Genomic DNA, 20,245 nt, shown 5'->3' on the forward strand with positions numbered 1-20,245 from the left:
AACAACGCGCTGCTCAAGTGCAAAATCGCATCTAAACCAAATGCTGTGTAAAAAGTGGGTTATCTAACCATCATGCGTTGATGGCCTCCTCTTGACTGGCTGGCTCAAAGCATGCCAAATCGGGTTAGGGTATAATTAACCCTATCTGGACGAGAATGCCTCGGGCTAAGACTCTTGGTATCATTGCTAACATATTGCCAACCTCTGCGGGTCATCTGAGATTCCGGTACGCGCGGTCCGCTTCCAATGAGGCGTAGTCAGGACTCGGGAGAGAGCCAACAGGGCTGTACCCTCAGCAGACGCCTTCCTGGAAATTGCCGCCCTCGTCGACAGTATTCTTTCTTTTACCACCTCTCGCAAGGGGGATGCATATGATTGGCGGGGGCAGGCCCGCAATAGGGGCTCCGCTCTCACGTCCACTCTGACCGCGATTTCCCATGCAGAAACAAGGCTCTTTCATCAATCTCTCAATCATATGCGTTTATTCGACTTTTCCCGCTGCCTGTGATACCGTGTTATCCCCGAACCCATCCATCTAGCCGAGGCCAGACCAGACCAGGCTCTTGTTTCCAGCGCGTCTCGAATAGTACTCATCATGGTGTATCGGGGCAAACCGAGTCGGGGATGCGAAAACTGCAGGTAGGCTCTTCATTGGTGGAATCAACCCTTGTAAGCATTAATTCACATTCAAAATTATCCAGGAGAGTACATAAAAAGGTAAACAAGAAAGTACGCCTTCAGCCGATCTTTCTAACGAATTGAAAGTGCGACGAGAAGCAGCCCCAATGTTCACGATGCTTGAAGATGCAGAGACCATGTGCTGGCTACCGAGACCTATCAGGTCTGATGTTCTGCGACGAGACGTCCAAAACGCAGCAGAAGATTCGGCAGCGAGACGCGTCCAGCCAAGGCTCATATCGTACATCAGCGGCCAATATCGCATTAGCAGATACTTGGATCCCGGAACGTTCATTCACAGGGAGCATTTCTAGGATTCCGGTTTATTCCATGCGCCCATCAATGGAAGATTTTGCAATATGCAACTTTTATCATGCAACACTGGAAAATCTATCCGACAAAGATCCCGTTCGCTACCTCCACACACTCCTCCCAAATCTGTACTCACAGAGCCGCCCTGGTTCTGCCTTATGCTTGGCCACAGAGGCAATTTCCTATGCTGCCTCTTCGAGGCTAGTTCAGGAAGCGACACCGCTATCCAGAAACCGATACGTCCAGGCCATCAAAGCACTCAAGAATGCTCTTCAAGACCCAAGAGAAGTGAATAGCGATCAGGCTTTGTATGCGATCCTTCTTCTGTGTGGTTATGAGGTTAGTCACCACGTCTGCCCGACTTGAAATACATAAGAGCTTGCTAAGAATGATGGCCTTTGAAGACCATGGTATGGAGTTCCAGTGAACCACCAGAATGGCGAGCTCATGTCGATGGAGCTGCCGCAGTTTTGAAGCTCCGTACCGAAAACAAATTACACACATCCGCCTCACACAGCATGTTTTTCTTTATTAAGAAAAGCGTCGTAAGATGATTCCCTCGTGTTCATATGCACACCACAATTCTAACCATGTTTTGGATAGGTCATAAGTCATTTGCAAATCCCCCGACCAGTTGACAAAATCTTTACTGAGCCGGACGCGGCGACTTTTTTGCATGACAGTCTGGAGGACCAACTTATTTCAATTTCGGCTGCGATGCCGAAACTGCAACACATAGGTATTGGCCTGTTTACCCAACTCCGATACACTAGCAAGAGCGATATTGAGATATTCATGTCCTCTGCTAAAACCTTGGACTGCCAGCTTTCAGACTGGGCGACCAAGGCCATGGATTCGTGGCCCTATTCGACCGCGACGAACGTCAGTCGCATCGCACGTCCAGAATTCTCTCCATACGAGATTCATAGATACCCGGATTTCTACATCGCTCGAGTCTGGAATTTCTATCGTGTGTCGCGTCTCATTATTCTGTCGCTACTCATCCGTGCGGCCTCTTGGTGGCTGCGTGTCTCCCCAGAGCCTCTCCCGGACTACTTCGATGTGTTGAAAGGGGAGGCACGTAGTCGGAGCTTGGTAGATGAAATATGTGCAAGCGTTCCTTTCCTATTGGGAAATGACCTGTCCAGAATGAAGCTTCCTGTCACAAGAACTTGGAGGCAACAGGAACAGGAGCATCCCGGGTCAACCAGATCTACCCCAGCTAAGAAGGCTGGTGTGAAAGGCATCGGAAGCTTTTCTCTCATTTGGCCGCTTCATGTTGCGTGCAGCGCCTCGTCCGTGCCAGAGATTCAAAGGGAGTGGATGCGCACACAACTTCGACTAATTGCCGAACGTGGTGAATCAGGGGCACACTTTGTATCCGCCACAGAAAGCCAGACACTGCTGGGAGGGGCAGAAAACTTTCAATTTGATTGTGTGTGACGATTCTAGGACATCTATTACCGTAACTCATACGGTCGGTATTCTCGAGGAACAGCTTGGCCAGATCGCTCAGCATGTCCCAAAAAAGCCGCCATCTGCGCACCCCCGACATAGAGTACGAGATGCTCTTGAAGTTGGGCGCAAACCGGGTCTTCCACAGATTTGATGAGCACCACTACTCCGCCCAACCCACCTCCTCCACCATTTGGAGAATATCTGACCTAATCGCCTATCAAGGTCTTAATATAGGCGTCATACTTTGTGACCTTGATTCGAGGCCACACGGTCATGTCACACGTTGGGTCGCGCGGTATTATTGCTCTTATCCAAGAGAGAGTGTGTATGACCTGGAGGCTGTCTGGAGGCTGTTCTGTATAGTAATAACCACATGTAGAACCAGCACTTTATTTTCGGCCTTTTCAGAATGAGGCATCGGTATCAATACATCTACCCGAATAATGCGTTGTCTGATACATATACAAAATGCTCAATTCAAACGCGGCCTTGAGTCATTTATAATTCAAAGTATTAATTGTCCGCATTGCTTCTGTTTAGAAGTAGGTAGTGATATCGTATACTATCCGAGTCCATCCTTCGTCATTTCACGGTCTGCAATCTCCTTAACAATTTTGTTTGGATCATCATTACACAGTCTCTAGCATCATAATGCTACTCGTCTCACCGACCGCCCGTTTTAAAATCAGCACCAGCTCGTCCAAGGCCGCGAGCAATTGTACCAAGGAATTCAAAATAACAATGAAATTCCTCATTACTTCGCTGTCGACATTCTCTTTGTTCGGGAAGCTGCACGGGAGGTCGCTCGAGCGGCTGATTCCCTCCGCAACCTGTTCTCGCGCATGGGCAACAGCCTTGGTGAACAATGGCGTGGGCAACACTGCTGGTAGAGGGTCGCCGCTCTTGAGCGCCTGTTGAACGATAGAGAGCACGCCCATTAGCTCGGTGACGAGATTCTCATTCATGGCGCCTGTAGCTGGGATGATTCTTGCTCTTTCGCCCTCGGAGAGTCGGGTCGTATATTGCAGCAGCAGTGTGATATTCTGGTTAAGAATCATACATTGGTTACAAACCAAGACTAGCGTTCTCGTGTCGAAATTAGAGGATGAAAACTCCAATACCGTTAGCTTTATGGATCCTGAGATTGCCAGGAGCGTCTCGCCAACTGCTAAACCCTCTTCTTCAGCTACTTGGCGCAGATCAGGAGCAGGATCCTTCCAACTGGACGCAAAGAGAGCGTATCGATCTCGAACGCTGACGAGAGTATCGGCGAGCAGGTGTCGGCAATGGCGATTTGCAGAGGGCGGTTTTGGTATAAAATTTACAACAAGGGCACCTGCAATACCGACAAGTACAGTGACAACACGCCGCCAGAAGACCGCATAGCCCACGCCGGGAGTGCCGTATTGCGGGATCTGTGTATCGCTCCAACTGTAGCCAGCAACAAGGAACGCTGTCGCACCCATCATAATTCCCGCAGGCATCATAGCAGGAGAAGTAAATAGACGACACCACATCATTAGGATAATAGCAGGCGCGAAGATAGCGGCAAGGCCGTACGGACTCCCAGGACCGTTTCCAGCGCCTATATACCATGCCACCATCCCAATGACACCGCCGATGATGGTGCCAAAGACTCGTATAAGACTTCCAAAGAGTAGTTCGGCTGTATATGGAACCAAAGTCAACTGAGCCATGATGACAGCCCACAGGGCTCTATTGCGGTAGAAGAAGCCTGCGGTGGACTTAACGACGGCAGGAACTGAAAGGGCAAGAGTGACCACAACCATTCGAAGAGCAAAGAAGCTTTCTTCATTTCCAAACCAGTTCGTGATAGCTAGAACGATTCTGCCTCCCCGGCTTCTCTTACGGCCGTTGGGTGCCCGCATACGAACCAATTCAGCTCGTGCTGATTTCGCATAGGGATCTGAGGTCTCAGATTTAGCCTGCAAATTGGGGCTTACTGAAGTGACGGTCGAGGTACGCCTAAGACGGTCGCCGAGGTCCGCAGCCGTCACTGCATCCTCCGAAGAGTCTTCATGGCCGATCCATCTGAGGAGTGCCGTCAATCGACTTGGAAACCAGACTCGAAGCCTGGTTCTCATCCCCTCTAGTTCCACAATTCTGGTGAGAACTTGGTCTATAGCGTCTGCCAGCCGGAACAACCGCTCCTGGAGAAGAATCCCCAGCATGAGCCCGGCAAACGATGAGGCAATGCCACCTCTTGAAAGTCCATCGTCGTCACAACTTTTTCGAGAAATCTCAGCAAGGGATCGCGAAGTCGAGGCCATGAAGATGTCGCGCTGCTCGCGGAGTTTGGAGAGCACAGCAGCGTGCCTCTGCTGCATTTCCGACTGGCCAGGGTTCTTTCGAAGGGCATGAGCCTGGGCCAATGCCTCGCTGATAGCTTGGAGAGATTCTTTGCATGCATCAACCAGGTGATCGCCTGGATTCACCAATGACTGGATACTCTCCTTGATCAGAACGTTTCTGAGAGGATAGTCCGACCTAACGCGGAAATCAAACTCTCGATCAATCTGTTGTTGCCCAAGCTCGACCGTCCGCTGGTCACTATTGCTCCCGTCATTGCTAGCTAATGCACGATTCAATGCATCGATGCTCTTTTCCTTTCGCACTTGGGTTTGTCTGTAGAGTTCCGTGAGGGCGACAAAATTAATAGTGAGCTGGCGAAAAGGCTCAATTAATGTCGATAGGTCATCTGAGCCCCATCTTCCGACAGACAAATCAATCGGCAGGATTCTGAAAAGAGGACCTAGGAGCTTGTAGGCCGAAAGCACCCCAGTTCGCAGTCCGGTCAACTTGGCCTCGCTCAGGTCTAGGGTTGGATGCTTGAGGCCGAGAACAGAGGCATCTAAGAATTCGGGCATCAGAGCGAGGACATCTCGCATGCCATCGAGTGCTTCGGATGTGGAGGACGTAGGGAAGACGAAAATATTGCAGACGAGGCCAATCCCGGCAGCGACGGAGCAGGGAATGACGATAACCTTGGCAAGTGTTCCAACGAAGGTTGGCAAAAGTGGTGCGGCATCGAGATACACGACAGTAACAATTGAAGCCACAACTTGCACGAGTATGAGTTTGGGGAATGCAACGCGAAGCCGGGCCTGGAATTGTTCATTTATTCAATGAATTCACTCAATACGGATATGGTCATGAAACTTACCATGAAGTAGACGAATAGTCCCATCATGCAAAAATAGGTGATGGTCACGTTCGTATTCAACATGTAGCCATTGAGAATCTGGACCTCTGCATATTGCAGCGGATCTGTGGTATTTGCCGCCTCTTGCTGAAGCGTGGCGAATCGAGCCTGCTTCTCAGCTTGCGGCCACGTCGCGACGGCAGCTTTCATTGTGATGACACCCCAGGCCCAACTAAGAGAGCAGCCAAGCAAAACGGAAATAACCACCATCAGCTGAACAAATACGATACCAGCTGGAGGAGCAATAAAAAGGATGATGCTGGATGAAGTGAGTACAATCCATATCGAGAGAGCATTAGGAGCCTACCATCCAAGAAATGTTGCTCGACCTATCGCTCTCAGACATGGTTCAATGAGCATCAGAACAGCCATGATCCAGACAGCCAGAGAAGATTTGAATAGCCTCTTTATGTCTTTTGCGTTGAAATGGTCGAGCCATGGTGGGAGACTTTTACTCGCTGACGAAGGCTTCGTTGCGTCGACAAAGTATGGATTATGAAGGGCGTCTAGAGTGTTTGTTTGTGGCAATTGCGCAATCTTTTCCTCGTCGGGTTTCGACCCAGCAGACTCTTCTTGGTTGGAGCCCGACATGATCAAGAAGATGAAGAGCTTTCAGCTGGGCAATTGATGTTGGTTTCTGCACGCGTGGGTAATTTCTCAGCTGAACTGACGCAAGCCCGTGTTGCTTTCCAAGCTTGTCACGGCCATTTTCAGTTGCTGTAATTTCAGACACTGTAATGTCAGACACAGGGCGCCGTTGACGGATTCATGACGCGATATCGTAACTTAGATTGAACATGTGAATGTATGATGCGCGTTCCAGTCCCCTGTTATTGGTGGGATATTAGAGCTAACGGTCCTCCTCCGAAATTGTTTTAGCCGGGAGGGGGGACGATACTGGCACATAGGAATCATTGCTGACTGCTCTTCAGCCACTGTAACCCTCCGCGGAGCTAATAAAGTCAAAGACAAGTACAAGGGAGACGGTAAACGAATCGTTGCGGCGGTGGAGATTTTTACATCCAAGTGGCCCCCAACCGACGACGCGGCAGTGCTTGCAAGATTTCCCATGTTCAATGTGACATATCGACTCCATTGTGAATGCTGGTTAGTGACCTCTCGCTGTCGTCACCATTCGCGTGTCGATACGTACTGTTGAGACACAATGTGATAGCAATCATCTAACACGAGACGTTCCAAAAGCAGCACACGGCGATGGCTTGCCCCAATATGTCAGATTGGCAATGCCTCACCTTAGTACGGAGCAACAAGCGTTCGCAAAATGAGGATGTGGAAGAATATATTGACAGTTTCTTAGGACGGAAACTCTCATCCCTTTTAAGTCTATTATTGAACCTGCAGATCGGATATTTGGTCTGTGATACTGTTGACCTATGGTTAATGTTTGTTTTATTACTACTGCTGAGCCTCTAATCCCTCCTTCGGGTGCGTGAATTACTCCCTTACCCTACGATATTAACAGTTTCATCCAGCGCTACCTCCATGGCTGGACCAAGTACCACAATCAGATCAAGTCACTACTTAAGCGAAAACTAGGGAAAATGTGGCTTTATCGCCGCCTCTGCTGTTGATCGAACGTCGTAGGTTTACTCGAGCTCACACGTCTTTGTTTTGTTTTGCTTCCGGGTTTCTTATCGCCCGGCTTCACATAGAAGCTCTTAACGCACTGAAGTCGAAGCCAAGATGGAAGAAGTGTTGCGAAACTTGCCGGTGACCATCCAGGGGAGATACGAGAACACGATGAAAAGAATTCGGGACATTTCAGACAGCAAGAAACAGTGTGACAGGGCCACTCTAGCATGGTTGGAATATGCCCAGCTGCCGATATCGATTCGTGAGCTTCGACATGCCCTCGCGATAGACGCCTGTCCGCCAACCTCAAGCAATATCGCGACACATCTGTATCAGGAGAGCGAGATCATTTTCGACTACTACGGGCTGCTCATCAACAATTTCGACTGTGCCGTCCGCTTTGTTCACAAATCCGCCCAGGACTTTTTGCACGCGTCCGAGCCAACCAATTTTCCAACTTCGAAAAGCGAATCACAATTTCCACTACCCTGTACCTCTGTGTGTCGCCCATTGAGCAGCTGAAGTGGCCAAAATGGTCTTTCCGACTGCACACTGGAAACTCTCCCCTCTCAGAGCATGCTGCGGAGAATCTATATACGCACCACCGCCAAGTGAAGAACCTAAATGATGATCAAGATTTCTTTAAGGAGATGTGTTTCCTTGTGGAGGATCAGCAGAGCCATAACTTTACAGCCGCCCTCTTTTCCACTTCAACGTTTATCGTAGGATCTCGGCAGTTCTGGATGGAGAGAGACTTTTTTGGAGTCCAAGATGGCATCGCAAAAAATTCATTCTACCGCTCCACGTTGCTGCCTTCTTAGGAAACCCGGATTGGACAGTGAGCTGTGTGAGGATGGTGCTGATTTGATGCTTTGAGTCCATATGGGCAGTCAGCTTTGATTGTGGTCATCAGGAACGGGCTTGATTCCGTTGCCAGCATCCTGCTATATCGCAAGGCCAAGATCAGCCTCACCACAAGCGGGGTCACATCATTCTTCTCTACACCATGGAGAAAGATTACGAGACGACAGTCCAATACATCATGGACAGCTCCACTAGCAACCAACAAGCCGAGGGCTTTCTCGGAATCCTTGGCCTCTTGATGCTCATCCTGTGCGCGCACCTTCAAAGCTTCATATTCCATATCTCTCACCAAGCAAGACTCTCGGCATTGAAAACCCGCAGTTCATCGAGGGTTGATGCCAACGTTGATCGAAGAGTTGAATTTGATCTGTCGCTGAACGAACATAAGAAGATGCTTAACTTGGCCTGCGGAGGTAGCGCGCCGATGGCCTTCTACATCTCTTTGAGACCTCGGCGCGCGGGCATCAATCTAGGGCAGGTGACTTCGGAAGATGAATCCATCTAGCACGGGATGAGGGACGCAGAAGATTCCGAAGAGAAGACTAGGGCGACTTTGGGTTCGACTCTAGCGAGAGCCAGGCGTCAAGCGAGTCCAGCGAGTCACCGCGTCACCGAGTCACCGAGTAAAGCAATGACGTCTCAGCAACGACCGCGTTGAGGACAGCTCTTGTAACAGTATTACAGAGACTACCGGAGTAAAAGGTATCTACTCTCTCAATCAGACGATAGTGGAAGCGGAGCGGTAGAAGATACACGAAATGATGAGTCTGATTATAAGCCGGACGATGACGATGACGATGCCGCGTCTGATCTAGGAACTGATGAGGGACCCGAGAACGTCAAATGCGCCGATGACACCGCCGAAGGAGAGGACGGTATCTCCAAAAAAAAAAACAATCACGCCATGTTACATGTTTCCAAGAGGTGCGTCAAATAGCAGTCAATCCAACTCAGGTATATCGACATATAAACGAAGAGGCGGCAAAGGGTATGCGGTGTGGACTATATTTACATGCAAAAACCACAAAAAGAAAGGAAAATAAGAAAACCTCCCGATTCATAGGTAGTCAAACCGCATATAAGACACAAGGACCGTAATATTTTTTATTTATAGGTCTTTGGATGTGAACTAAACTTCAACCGCACTTCTGCGTCACATATTGGCTGTGCCTCGAGCACTCAAAAGCCTGTGATCGTCACCGTCTGCATGATGGGAATCGCCGACTCCTTCCCGTCTATATTGGCCCAGTAATTCACATCAACCACTTGCTGACCCTGAGCAGTGGTGTTGACCTTGGTTGAGCTAATCAAGTCTCATCAGCTGACCATCTTCACGGAAAGTGTCATGTTGCGGTTATCCGAAGAGGACCTACAGTACAACGGCTCTAGCGGGATTGTTCCATGGTGCTACCTGCAGTCCCTGTGACTTGCACGCGGCCACGGCGTTTCTGATCTGGGTAATTTGGTCAAGGGTGAAATCTTTCAGCCAGTCGAATCTGATGTAGTCTTTTGCGGGCTGAGGGAAAGGCATAGTGTCGATAGATATATAAAAGGTTATACCACAGGGGCTTCAGCAGGGCTTCTTTTGGTGTGTTGTTGTTGTAGGAGTTGGGTGAATAGTCTGAATAAAACCTTGTGATAGAGAAGTATTAGGAAGGGACGTCCTGGTTTATATAGTGATACTCCTGCTGGGTCGTCGGCATTAAGCCTTTTTCATTGTCCTTCTCCTCTCCATGAAACCCAAGACCATCTACATATCTAACGACTCGGTCCAGAACGCTGGACTATGCTGAGTGTGTGCCACACCTCCACTACCCAGCGGCGCCGTCCTGCTCCTGGTCCTCAAGGCTTGCATCTAGGCCCTGTAACCAAGAATGGTACTGGAGTGAGATTTTAAAGTTGGAACATTGTCTTTGTCCACTTGAACGGTGTTGGCAAATATTTCCACAGTGGCGTCGCAGATACAGGCTGAATACGCCACATTCCATGCGATTGACGGAATGATGCCAGCCAGACTCCTCCCTCTGACCGAGCGTAGCCAGTCTAGACCGGTTGGTTTGGCAGTGGTCTGCTGGGAGTATGAGACAAGAGCGGCTTGGCATTTTCACTGGAACGAACTGTACAGCGCGTTGAAAGATCTCAGCTAGCCACCAGGCAGAGCCCCTGCCGGACGTAACTGATCATCAGTATACAGTCCTTGGAGGGACCAGACTTCCTCCGCTTTTGGCAAACGGTAAACGAGGCGTGCAGCTGAATTCTACTAGCGTCTTGCTTGTGGCCCACCACGGCCCACCCCGTGTTCGGATCCAGGTTCAGCTTGAAGCCGATACAGCGGCTGTGATGGAATATCCTTGTTGCAAGTGATCAGCTGGTTGGAGCTTGGGGCGGGCTAATGGGTCGCTCCGCAAAGCGAGGTGCTAGAGGGCAATGCTTCTGCAGAAACCCCTGTATGTGCTACGCTCCCCTGTACGCCAAGGAGCGGCATTGCCTGCCGATTGTGGCCTCCACAAGGGGCATGGGTTCCCCTCGCACAGCATGTCGAAAGTATTTGTTGGAAAATTGGGGAAGACAAATAATTTATTGACTAAAACACGTATGGTGTTGGAAATTATTGACTGGCACTGGCACTGACAACAATCTCTATGGAGTGCGTGTGGCTGGCTGAACTGGCCGAGTTCAAGGCACACCCCACTGTGTCTCCCCCTTGGAGTTTAGTTTTGCGAGCGAAATGCTAAGATCGGTGCTGGCAAAGTCGCTGAACACCCAGGGGCATAGAGTAGTAGAAGTGATGGCACCTACTGTATCCAGAGTCTGATTCTGCATCCATGGAGCCGGGGTGGATGGGACGACCTAGTTCTCGCTCGTCGTCCTCGATGCTATCGTTCTCAATCCACACCGTGAGCGATATCGGCGGAATGCTTGCGGCCTCGGCGTTGAGGCTTCCCTTGATATCTTTCCATCGAGACTGAGGGACAGCCAAAGTCTTTCCTTTTTCAGGACTCCGATAGCCTTGCCCTTGTCACTGGGTTCTGAAGTCTTTCCATTGCTCCTGACAGTGAAGTCAAGGCCGTTCAAGCATGGACTGACTGGCTTCCAATCCCCATGTCTCATCCTCAGCCTCGAACCCACGGAATACCACGAGGCAAAGCAGCGCTACTCCGATGTGGATCGGCATGGCCCATCCGCAGCCACTCAACGATCGATAGCGTGGTGACCGGCTCTAGCAAGCCACGGCGCTTATACCTATAGCTTGGCGCCAGGTGATACATGTTGTGACGCACCCAAGACGAGGCATAGCCTTGGAGAACGGCCAGCTGGGCTTAATGTCTCAGCGTATTGACGACACTAGGTCTAAAGTAACCCATAAAACGGGTTCATACCGCCAATAGGACCACTTCGAAATTGTCACTTGAACAAATAGTGGCGGGCTGAGCTGCGGAATGCAGCATAGTAGAGACACGCTGCCCACACATATGTCTCAGGCCTCGAGCATGAAAATGGAGTAGTTTCCCATAGTTAACCTTGTAACAAAGAGTCTCGGCTTCAACTATACCAGCCACAATCGTACATTCTAGAGTCTATGCCACCACTGTGTATTGGAGTTATTGCCAAGTATGTGCTCAGGCGGTGTTGCTCAGGTAGCCACAATCTGAGAGGGTTTGGTTTCGTCAAGACTCGATCAAAGCTGGCCGGCTGCGGTATGATGTTGGCGTGTATGTGGTCTGAGGTGGACTCACAAACCTCGGGAAGTAAAATTCTGTGAGGCGTTCATTTTTCCCGCCTTGTCACTGTCTCAATTGGGATGATTTCTCTCCCTTCAAAAGTTTAATGCCTTGTTGGCTGGGGGCATAGCGTAGTCACGGGCGGTTGGGATCTGCAAGGACTATACGTCCATTTGGAACATCAAGCCGGTGGGTGGTCATTTGTCATAGCGGGTCTCATAATCTGTATTTCCTCGACTTTTGTGTTCCCCATGCACCTGGCCTCTCCCGCCATTCTCGCAATTTGCCGCCCATGTTTAGAATGATTCGCAGCAGTTTTTAGGATCGATGGCGTGAATGTTGTTAAGAATAGCTAGATTAAGAAGCAGAAGATAACTGTGTATAGCCATATTCATTAATCGATGAATTGAAACATTTAGTATCAACTTGTACTCCCAGGTCTCCATATCCCATCTTTGTCCCTGAATTTTAGCTGTCGTGATATGACTTTCTTAGGCCCAGTGAACCTGCCCGAGTCTTGTTCATTGTTCGCCGACAACAGCTTCATGTGGGGTGCAAGCTCATCGTATATCTTCTTCATCGCGGCTGCGTCTATCAGGAGAGGCTCTCCACGATGAATCTCAGTGAGAGGCGGAGGCTCGTATGGCTCTGCAGATACATTGACTGCGCTAACCATGGCAAGAATACCAATAAAGCCAGACGAGACCTTGCGAAACCCCTCTGTTCTCCACCTGAAGTACATGATACTGATCTGGGCGCGCTGTTGTCCGCCAAGTTCGTCCGTCAAGTGGTCGTCCCAGGTCAGTTGAATCATGGTGCCAGGTTTGGGACTCATCGAGTTTACAACGGGCTTGATGCGCTCACAACAAGACCGCCATGCCGATGCACCACCTTTTCTTGTCAAAAACTCAAGTACGGTTGTTTTCCATGAATCTTCATCTGGAGGAAGGAGTTCGAAGAATTTGTTCTGCCGGATCATCGCGCTGACAGGGGTAGCCGAGCGTTTGTAACTGCAAGTGAAGAGAGGAGTCGTGAGTCTTAAAGCGTCAAAATTCTAGGTCTGAGAGACTCACAGCATCTGTCTTTCTGTACGTTTCATTCTCTCCTCGATCCACTGCATGGCAAGCTCGCACTGCTCTGGTGGCTCGCCGAACAAAAGCTTCCATATTCGTTTTATGAATCCCCAAATAGGGCCGAGGACTTCGCCTACCCTCTTGACTAGTGTCTGAACCAAGACTTTGATTTTTTGCAACACAAAGGATATGCCATTATCGACAAGTCTTGCACCTATACCGACCAGGTTGTTGATAAGAAATCCCGCCTTCTCCTCAAGCCATCCAATCCAGGAATCAAGGATTGATGGAAGGATTGACCTAAGGAGGCTGAATAATTTCTGTTGTGCTTGTTCAATGAATGCCTTTACGGCATTAATGGCCGCTGTCTTGGCAGCCTCGACTTTCTGAACCGCAATCTCAATCGCCGCATTGACTGCCTCTGTGATGTCCACGCCGTCATCAGCCGCAGAGGAAGCAAGTTCTGTAATTTCATCTACAACCTGCTGTAGCTTGTCGTCGAAGCTGGGAATGATCTCTTCCAGCTCACGGCACATGGCTTCTGCGGTGCCATTGATCTGGTTGATAACTCCCTGCGCTGCCGCCTCGGCAACCTTCTTAGCCTCCTCTTGGATCTTGCGTCGAATCTGCTCGGCAGTGTCCGCGATTTGCTGGACTGAGGACGCTGCCACCTCGGCGATCTTGTCAAACGCGTTCGTGATGCTATCAAAAAATCCCATCTTGTAAGTGAATCCGGTATCTGGCAAGGGTTGAAATATGATAGTATGGCATGAATAGCATGAGCAGTGCAGTTTGTCAGGAAACGAATTATTCCGGTTACAATTGAATGCAAGTCGAGATGAAAGGTTGGATCCCCTTGGGAAGATTCTAAGGTGGCACGTAACTTCGCGGGACTGTTATTGAGGTCCTTTCCGAGTCATCACATACCGTAGTAACACTACTTGAGCGCAGCCTCGAACTTCACAATCATTGGTGTCATCGACATCGAGATTACTTTGAAGCGACATGCGCCAACTTGCTGGAAATAGCGCTATTGAATCCTTGCATAAGTACCCTGGTGCATTCGAGAATGTGATGAGTCCTAGTGTCAATAGTTCGTCCGGATATAGCCGAAACCGGGTGATATAGAACTGAGACAAACTCCTGAATAGCGTTTCAGGCCGCCACTTTCGCCCATCAACCCTTGCCTAGGCCACGCTAACGAAATATTCGTTCGTCTAACCTCAAGTGGAACACATAAGCGAAAATGTTGTCCTTGGCGAGCTGAATAAAAATCTCATGACTATTGACGGAGCGTGAACTAGACTCCAAAGTTCGGAACCTAGAAATGTATCCAGGGTAATGTGGGCAGAACTCGGAAGGTCAAGTCACGAAACCCCGTATAAGACTTGCCATCGATCTGCGTCAAGACTCCTCTTCGTTCTCTCTCTATCAGTCAATTCATCTCTATCACCCATACCATACTTCTCAAGAATTTGTCTGCTCACCTTTGCAATCAATCACCATGTCTGACATGATACAGGCTGCCAGGAATGTCGCAGAGACGGCTGATCGCAATGCCCTCGAGAAGGAGGAGGAGGCTATTGAAGTTGCTTCCCAGTGGGCTCAAGAGAAGCTCGAGAACTTCCTTAACGAGGTTGAGTAAGAAAGCCAGTGAAATCTATTTTGTTCATTTTCTAACACGACCACAGAGCCAATGGCAACGACCACAAGTTGTTGAAGATAAGCTACATTATCAGTCGTCGGACTTCCATTGATGTCTTCACCGGCAAGAGCTCGGATATCGGCAAATTTGCTAAGGACCTGATTGGGAAGCTTGCCGACGGAAAAGTCATGGAGGGTCTCGGTGACTTGGCTGGGACTCTTCTGAACAAGCTATTTGGATCTGCTTCTGGTTCAGCCCAGACCGAAAGGATCTAGTAAGGCACCACCGTTAAGAATCCGTGTGCGAGCAGTCGTACTGACACACCTTCAGTGAGGTCACCTTCGATGAGCTTGGTGGGCTCAATCGACTTGACGCATACTTCTTCTGCTATCGTTTTGCCTCAAGCGGAATCACCAACTTCAGCAAAGCGGTCATAGGGACATGCATCGTTCGCTCGGCTGCTACAATGGTCGATGACAATGCTTACCGCGTGGTGCTGACCAGTTCTGCTACTCTTGCAGACGCCCAGCGCACTGCTATTGGCGATCATATGATCCAGGTAGCCAAGTTTCAGAAGCAGATCTTGGACGAGCACGGTCAACACGAAGCGGCTGAACCTGCGCTTCTCGAAGCGCGGGCCAAACTTGCTCAAGTCATTGGACAAGGTGTGGCCACATCGGAGCAGTTTATTCAGCGGCGGTCGACGGCCAAGACCTTTAGAACCGGAAATACTGAAAGAAGTGCAGAGTCTCAACTGGAAGACCTAACCAAGAAGACGAGCACTCTTCTGACTGATCAGCCTAGTACTTTGCAGATTGGAGCTTGAGATGTTGATTCGTCAAGCAGTAGCTTAGGGTTAATGCATTGTCCGTTCTCAAGTGTCCCTTGAATACATTTTATCCAGGACGATTAAGATAATTATTCTGTTTTCATCTAACATTTTAGCATGGCATGCAACATCGCGTCCACCAACTCCAACTTTGCCAAGATCCTCCAGTGGTTCAACGTGATCGACTACGTTCCTAGACAGAAAGCGCTACAAGTAGATGCTTAATTCTCCAAATTCAGCCTTTACTAAAGCACCTCGTCTTTAAAACTGTAGCTCCAGCTAATTACACAACGATCCAATTGACTGTAGTCGGACTCGGGACTTTAAATGGCTCTGACCCGATCTTTGGCCAGGACTTAAACACTCCAGCCTTTACGAAAACGTCGCTCTCTCTCTCCCAGCGATGAAGAATAATGCCCTGCAGCATGTAATTCGAGCGCATGGTGCAAACAGCTAGGCCTCGCCAGGAAACTTGTCGAGCCAATCCTGAATCTCTGTAACAGGCATCCTGGCAACCAACAGTCCTTGCTGGTCGCGTGGGTCATTTCCATGGATGGTAACCGAATAGCCGTCGAGAATGCCCATCGAATGGCCCCTTTTAGGGCTTGATGCAATCCTGCATACCTCTGAAAGCACAACACTGCCATCAAGCTGTATGCGCCATGTGCTCACTGATGGATGATCACTATCCCCGTTGCAACCTGTGCTGGTATTGAAGGCGTTGCTCTTTCCTGCCAAGTTGGGCATAAATGGAAGCATCGTCCCTTTTAGAGCAACGGAGACTGAGGACATCTTGTTCTTGGGGTCTTGCCCATATATCAAAGTTGGAATCTCGTGTTTGCACATGAAGAAAGTGGCTCCTGTCTTTCTGCGCATCTCTTTGACAAATTGTTGTGGATACAAGTCCAGCACGAGGTTCCCTTCGGCTTGGTTGCTTATGAACTGGGCCACAGAGCGACCCATGTGCCAGTCAGTTGCGTCGGTAACGGACATGATGGCTTGAGCTCTCGAGCTTGTGCATGCCCGGTTGCGCCCCAGAACCATTGCAGTGAGACGAGTGGCCCTAGTCAGCTCCAAGATATCAGAACGAGTCAGGCAGGCGTCGAGCTCGCGAACTGCTCTTGGACGAGGCAGGTCAAGCAAAAGAACAAACTCATCGTCATCAAGTCTCCTGGAAGAGGCCTGTATGTCATCTCCAGTCAGGGCTACCAATCCCACAAGGCTGATTGGTACCCTCGTCCCACTTTCAGGGGCTCCCAGTGCCTGTCGAGCAAGTAAATATCAGGTCACATGATGGTCTCTTGGAGAGTCCACAGTGATGAAAGCCACCCGGGAAATATTCGTGGCTCTCCGGGATGGGAGGCTTCGGCAAACCCTTCAGACTGTTTTACACCCTCCCCACCGCTGGTAAAGGTGTCAATATATTTTGCTTGAGTAGGAGGGCAATAGTGTTGCTCTATTGCACCTGTTCATCGAGCTATAATGCTCTTTCCTCCATCAACAGTAATACAATTACGAATTCGCACTTTCATGGTGCCGTCGCCGAGGAATACCGGCTGCCAACCACTCTAGTCCACCGCCGCTGAAATCTTTGAATGGCTCCTTGGATAGCATCCACCATGCCGCTTGGAGCGAACAGAAATGACTCACCTGTTCGGAGTTGCGCAATATTCGAGAAAAGCTCAGGTCCTGGTATTGTCCGATATCGCTTCGGAGCTGACAAAACCTACAAGCTTTAACCAGACGTTTACAACTCTCCACCATTAGCTACTGGTTCTTTACATCCACCAATTTCAGAAGGACCGGCCAGATGACGACGGAGAACTGAAGTTAATCCGGGGATGTGAAACGATGAACGATCGTGATGGAGCAGAGGTCCAATAGACCAGGGGATATTGTAGGCTCTTGTGTGGATATTATGATGCGCGTGCCATTGTGGCGTTGTAAGCGAATCGCAGATAAAAGTAATTCCGTGAATACTTGATCTTCATCAGTTTCGGTCATATACTTGTGTGATTCATCAAGTGCAACGACTCGTCCCAGGTCTTTGTTTGTTCCAGGAAGAGACTGAGACATATGTCAAATAGAGAGCAGGCCTGTTCGGCAGTTATCTATGGACAAGATAGATCGATAACAGTCAGCTGGCCGCTCTGGATGATAGACGATTAGTCTGTGGCCAAACAAGAGTGTGGGTCAACCTACGAGAGGTTTCCAATCAATACTTCTATGAGCCGCGACTGAATGGGATGCCCACTTATTTTCCCCCTTTGTATTTGCAGGTCCTCCCACATTTGTGTCTTGCCTCATCATAAAGCTCCCCAAAGTTTCAAGTCGCTGCTGAAGAGGAACGGATTGCTCCTTGGTTAGAGGTTCAGCTTCTATGGCGTTCTTGAATTCTTGATAGTTGAACCCCCCACCCCCCTTGTTGTTGTTGCTTGATTCATAATTCTCGCAGGATGCGTATCACTGTGTGAAGGTATAATAGCATTCGACCAGTTTGGCATGGGCTTGCTACTATCGAATTTAGCATTCGCTTTGTGTTAAAGCTGTCCTGACAAAAGCGAAGCTCTTGGATGGAGACGTTGGGACACAGCTATAGATCTTCTTGGAGGATATTAGCGATATTCTTTAATCCGAGAACATAATAGTCGAGGAGTACCTTAATAGTCGCCGTGTTAGTTGGAGGATAGAGTATGTTGCATCTGGCAGATGGATAGGATCATATGTGTGAGAAGCTCTTGCTATTCTTCCTATCTAATAGAGGTCTGCTAGGTCAGTCTTATAGATGAAGATGACCTCGGATGACCTCGGACGGCCGAGAGGCTCCGGATGGTCCGGAGTCTTTGGCTTCAGCTAGCTATTGATAAAATCAAGGAAAAGCTAGGACTATCATGAGATCGGTGACGAGGCCGATGATGAGGCAGGTGGCGATGGACGCCTATGATGAAGGAAGAAAGCTTCAATAGCATGATACATCCGGAATCCGATATCCCGATATATGTGACAGAGTACCCTGACATTCACATTCTTATTGGAGGACAGGTACGCTGCTTCACATGGGAGACCACTTGCGTCCGATACGACGGAGTCATAGTGAAATACCAGACCTGCTAATGGTCTAGTCAGTACATTTGCCACAAACTGCACAAGAAAATTCTCCAGCAGTATTGCTAACGTATGGCTTTTACCAGAGCCCTGACTTCTGCATATAAAACGCTAGAAGGAGCCTCGATGTTGTAAAACAGCCGAACAGATTCGTTGGGTTCTCCATTTGCTGAGATGTCGCCGGCTAGAAGCCCATATTGGGAAGCGCTTTCTTCTAAGTGTTCGCGCTTTAGTATGTAGGTGTTCTTTTGGCTGTTCTAGCTAAACAATCTATATACAGATTTAATCTGTAGGGCTATACCGACTAGGGCGCGGGCTGGGGATATCTTCCACGAAACTAACTCCCCGCAGGACAACCAAGCTTAATTACTGTACCGTTTAGAGAATCTTCGAATCTTGAGGGGACACAGCTCAGGTTGGTCCCGCCAAGAGCTTGGGCATTTTCAGACATATGATTGTCGCTAAGACCTCTATTAACCCGGCTCGCAAGATTTGTTGAGGTCTTATATACAGGCAGCCTTCCGCCCTTTAGCTCTGTTTTGAACCGAGCTGAAAAACACCCGTATTGAGGTGAAAAGGGTATAGCGGAACTAGACACTTATATATAGTAACATATACGTCGCAACATATATATTTCTAATTTAATAGTTTGTACCTTCCGTGACTGAAAGTAAATTATTACGGTGAGCACTTGGGTCACAGAAGAAGCGATTTCAATTGTAGTTTGCGCAAAGTAGCTTCAACTGAGATTGAAACCTCTGTTTTCTCGTCACCCCGGTCTGATTATCTGATAATATACAACTATAATATTCCCATTTTAAGTTCTATTAATACAGAGTGTGCATACATCGCCGCGAGATGAGCGCACATAGGTAATATGAACTAGTCGATCAGACTGTCTACATCCTGGCGTTACGTGCCATTTTTGCGTAATCGCGGACGCGCGTTTTCCAGAACCCGACTTATCCATTTCGGCCTACTACTCCGTAGGATTCACGTCAATCACTGACTACTTCGGTGGGCGATAGGTGGCAGTGTTGCATAACCCCCCGGCGGTCGTTTCCTTTTGGGTTTAGGCGCTCAAGTCCTTCAGTAGGTAGTCATCCTGGTACTTTGGGACGCTATGGGATATGTACCGCGGACTAGCAGCCGGCTCGCGCGGTAGCATTCGGCCATTGACTTTCAAGCTCACCACATCAGTCGATAAATGGTTAGGACTGGTTGCTACTACCAAAATAGTCACAAAATATATCCAGAAGATGGTTCTGACAAACTGAGTTAGCCTCGAATCCAATTCCGTTTGCTATTTCGCAATTAAAATGCACCTATTCCAGAAATCGCGAGCGCTTGGTTACCCATTCATCTTAACCTCCAGATGAGGAGCGTGATCCCGCTTCTAGTCCGCAGCGGATTAGCGCAGTAACCTCCTGCTCCAATGAGTCTAGGATGGCTCCGCAACGACGCAGCGTCGCCGGCATCCTCGGACACGTGCTGTCTCTTTGAAGGGGTGGATGGAGTGGCCCAACCCTCCCAGCGAGCACACCGCTTTGAAGGCGGAGTGGCAGTCAGAGTCGGCGTGTCGACGCACGCTTTTTCCTTTCTCGCCCACCATCCTGAGCAGCCGCTGCTTTAACCTGCGCCGAGCCTGAGTCCTCCTAGGTGAGCCGTCACCAACAGGCGGGGTTCCCATGTCGCATTTTAGCTCGTAATTGTTGGTAACTGTTGGTGGACCCTTGGTTGGAC

General features: G+C 49.2%; 7 protein-coding genes across 7 annotated transcripts; 4 read left to right on the forward strand and 3 right to left on the reverse strand.

Annotated features, from left to right (window-relative positions):
- Positions 1-846: 846 nt before the first annotated feature.
- Positions 847-2,433, forward strand: BGZ61DRAFT_371070 (uncharacterized protein; the record flags this gene model as incomplete). The annotated part of the gene is made up of 3 exons (XM_046242067.1): positions 847-1,329; positions 1,395-1,535; positions 1,594-2,433. 3 exons carry the CDS (start codon positions 847-849, stop codon positions 2,431-2,433), a joined length of 1,464 nt encoding a protein of 487 aa, XP_046095384.1.
- Positions 2,434-3,077: 644 nt separating this feature from the next.
- BGZ61DRAFT_371066 (uncharacterized protein) lies at positions 3,078-6,262 on the reverse strand (the record flags this gene model as incomplete). Its single annotated transcript, XM_046242065.1, has 3 exons — positions 3,078-5,573; positions 5,633-5,930; positions 5,979-6,262. The coding sequence occupies 3 exons, from the start codon at positions 6,260-6,262 to the stop codon at positions 3,078-3,080; spliced, it is 3,078 nt and encodes a 1,025-aa protein (XP_046095385.1).
- Positions 6,263-7,375: 1,113 nt separating this feature from the next.
- BGZ61DRAFT_486205 (uncharacterized protein) lies at positions 7,376-8,633 on the forward strand (the record flags this gene model as incomplete). Its single annotated transcript, XM_046249827.1, has 2 exons — positions 7,376-7,762; positions 8,202-8,633. 2 exons carry the CDS (start codon positions 7,376-7,378, stop codon positions 8,631-8,633), a joined length of 819 nt encoding a protein of 272 aa, XP_046095386.1.
- A 4,580-nt stretch (positions 8,634-13,213) lies between these two features.
- BGZ61DRAFT_465822 (uncharacterized protein) lies at positions 13,214-13,807 on the forward strand. Its single transcript, XM_046247625.1, has one exon. The coding sequence runs from the start codon at positions 13,350-13,352 to the stop codon at positions 13,647-13,649; it is 300 nt and encodes a 99-aa protein (XP_046095387.1). The 5' UTR covers positions 13,214-13,349; the 3' UTR covers positions 13,650-13,807.
- Positions 13,808-14,223: 416 nt separating this feature from the next.
- BGZ61DRAFT_523728 (uncharacterized protein) lies at positions 14,224-15,475 on the forward strand. Its single transcript, XM_046252600.1, has 3 exons — positions 14,224-14,564; positions 14,615-14,842; positions 14,899-15,475. Exons 1-3 carry the CDS (start codon positions 14,428-14,430, stop codon positions 15,392-15,394), a joined length of 861 nt encoding a protein of 286 aa, XP_046095388.1. The 5' UTR covers positions 14,224-14,427; the 3' UTR covers positions 15,395-15,475.
- Positions 15,476-15,850: 375 nt separating this feature from the next.
- BGZ61DRAFT_486208 (uncharacterized protein) lies at positions 15,851-16,390 on the reverse strand (the record flags this gene model as incomplete). The annotated part of the gene is made up of 1 exon (XM_046249828.1): positions 15,851-16,390. The coding sequence occupies one exon, from the start codon at positions 16,388-16,390 to the stop codon at positions 15,851-15,853; it is 540 nt and encodes a 179-aa protein (XP_046095389.1).
- A 476-nt stretch (positions 16,391-16,866) lies between these two features.
- On the reverse strand, positions 16,867-18,953 carry BGZ61DRAFT_499992 (uncharacterized protein; the record flags this gene model as incomplete). Its single annotated transcript, XM_046251489.1, has 9 exons — positions 16,867-16,953; positions 17,016-17,086; positions 17,248-17,442; positions 17,472-17,508; positions 17,687-17,818; positions 17,865-17,990; positions 18,410-18,613; positions 18,649-18,729; positions 18,873-18,953. 9 exons carry the CDS (start codon positions 18,951-18,953, stop codon positions 16,867-16,869), a joined length of 1,014 nt encoding a protein of 337 aa, XP_046095390.1.
- Positions 18,954-20,245: the final 1,292 nt, after the last annotated feature.

The sequence above is a fragment of the Ilyonectria robusta genome, assembly GCF_021365365.1.
Source record: "Ilyonectria robusta strain PMI_751 chromosome Unknown BGZ61scaffold_44, whole genome shotgun sequence".
Classification (NCBI taxonomy): Eukaryota; Fungi; Ascomycota; class Sordariomycetes; order Hypocreales; family Nectriaceae; genus Ilyonectria; species Ilyonectria robusta.

Excerpts from the sequence above, each read along its gene's own strand:
- BGZ61DRAFT_465822 (XM_046247625.1), top strand. The coding sequence starts at position 13,350 with ATGTCCACGCCGTCATCAGCCGCAGAGGAAGCAAGTTCTGTAATTTCA.
- BGZ61DRAFT_523728 (XM_046252600.1), top strand. The coding sequence starts at position 14,428 with ATGTCTGACATGATACAGGCTGCCAGGAATGTCGCAGAGACGGCTGAT. Across the intron at positions 14,565-14,614 it reads AACTTCCTTAACGAGGTTGA|AGCCAATGGCAACGACCACA; the intron begins GTAAGAAAGCCA and ends ACACGACCACAG. Across the intron at positions 14,843-14,898 it reads GCCCAGACCGAAAGGATCTA|TGAGGTCACCTTCGATGAGC; the intron begins GTAAGGCACCAC and ends ACACACCTTCAG.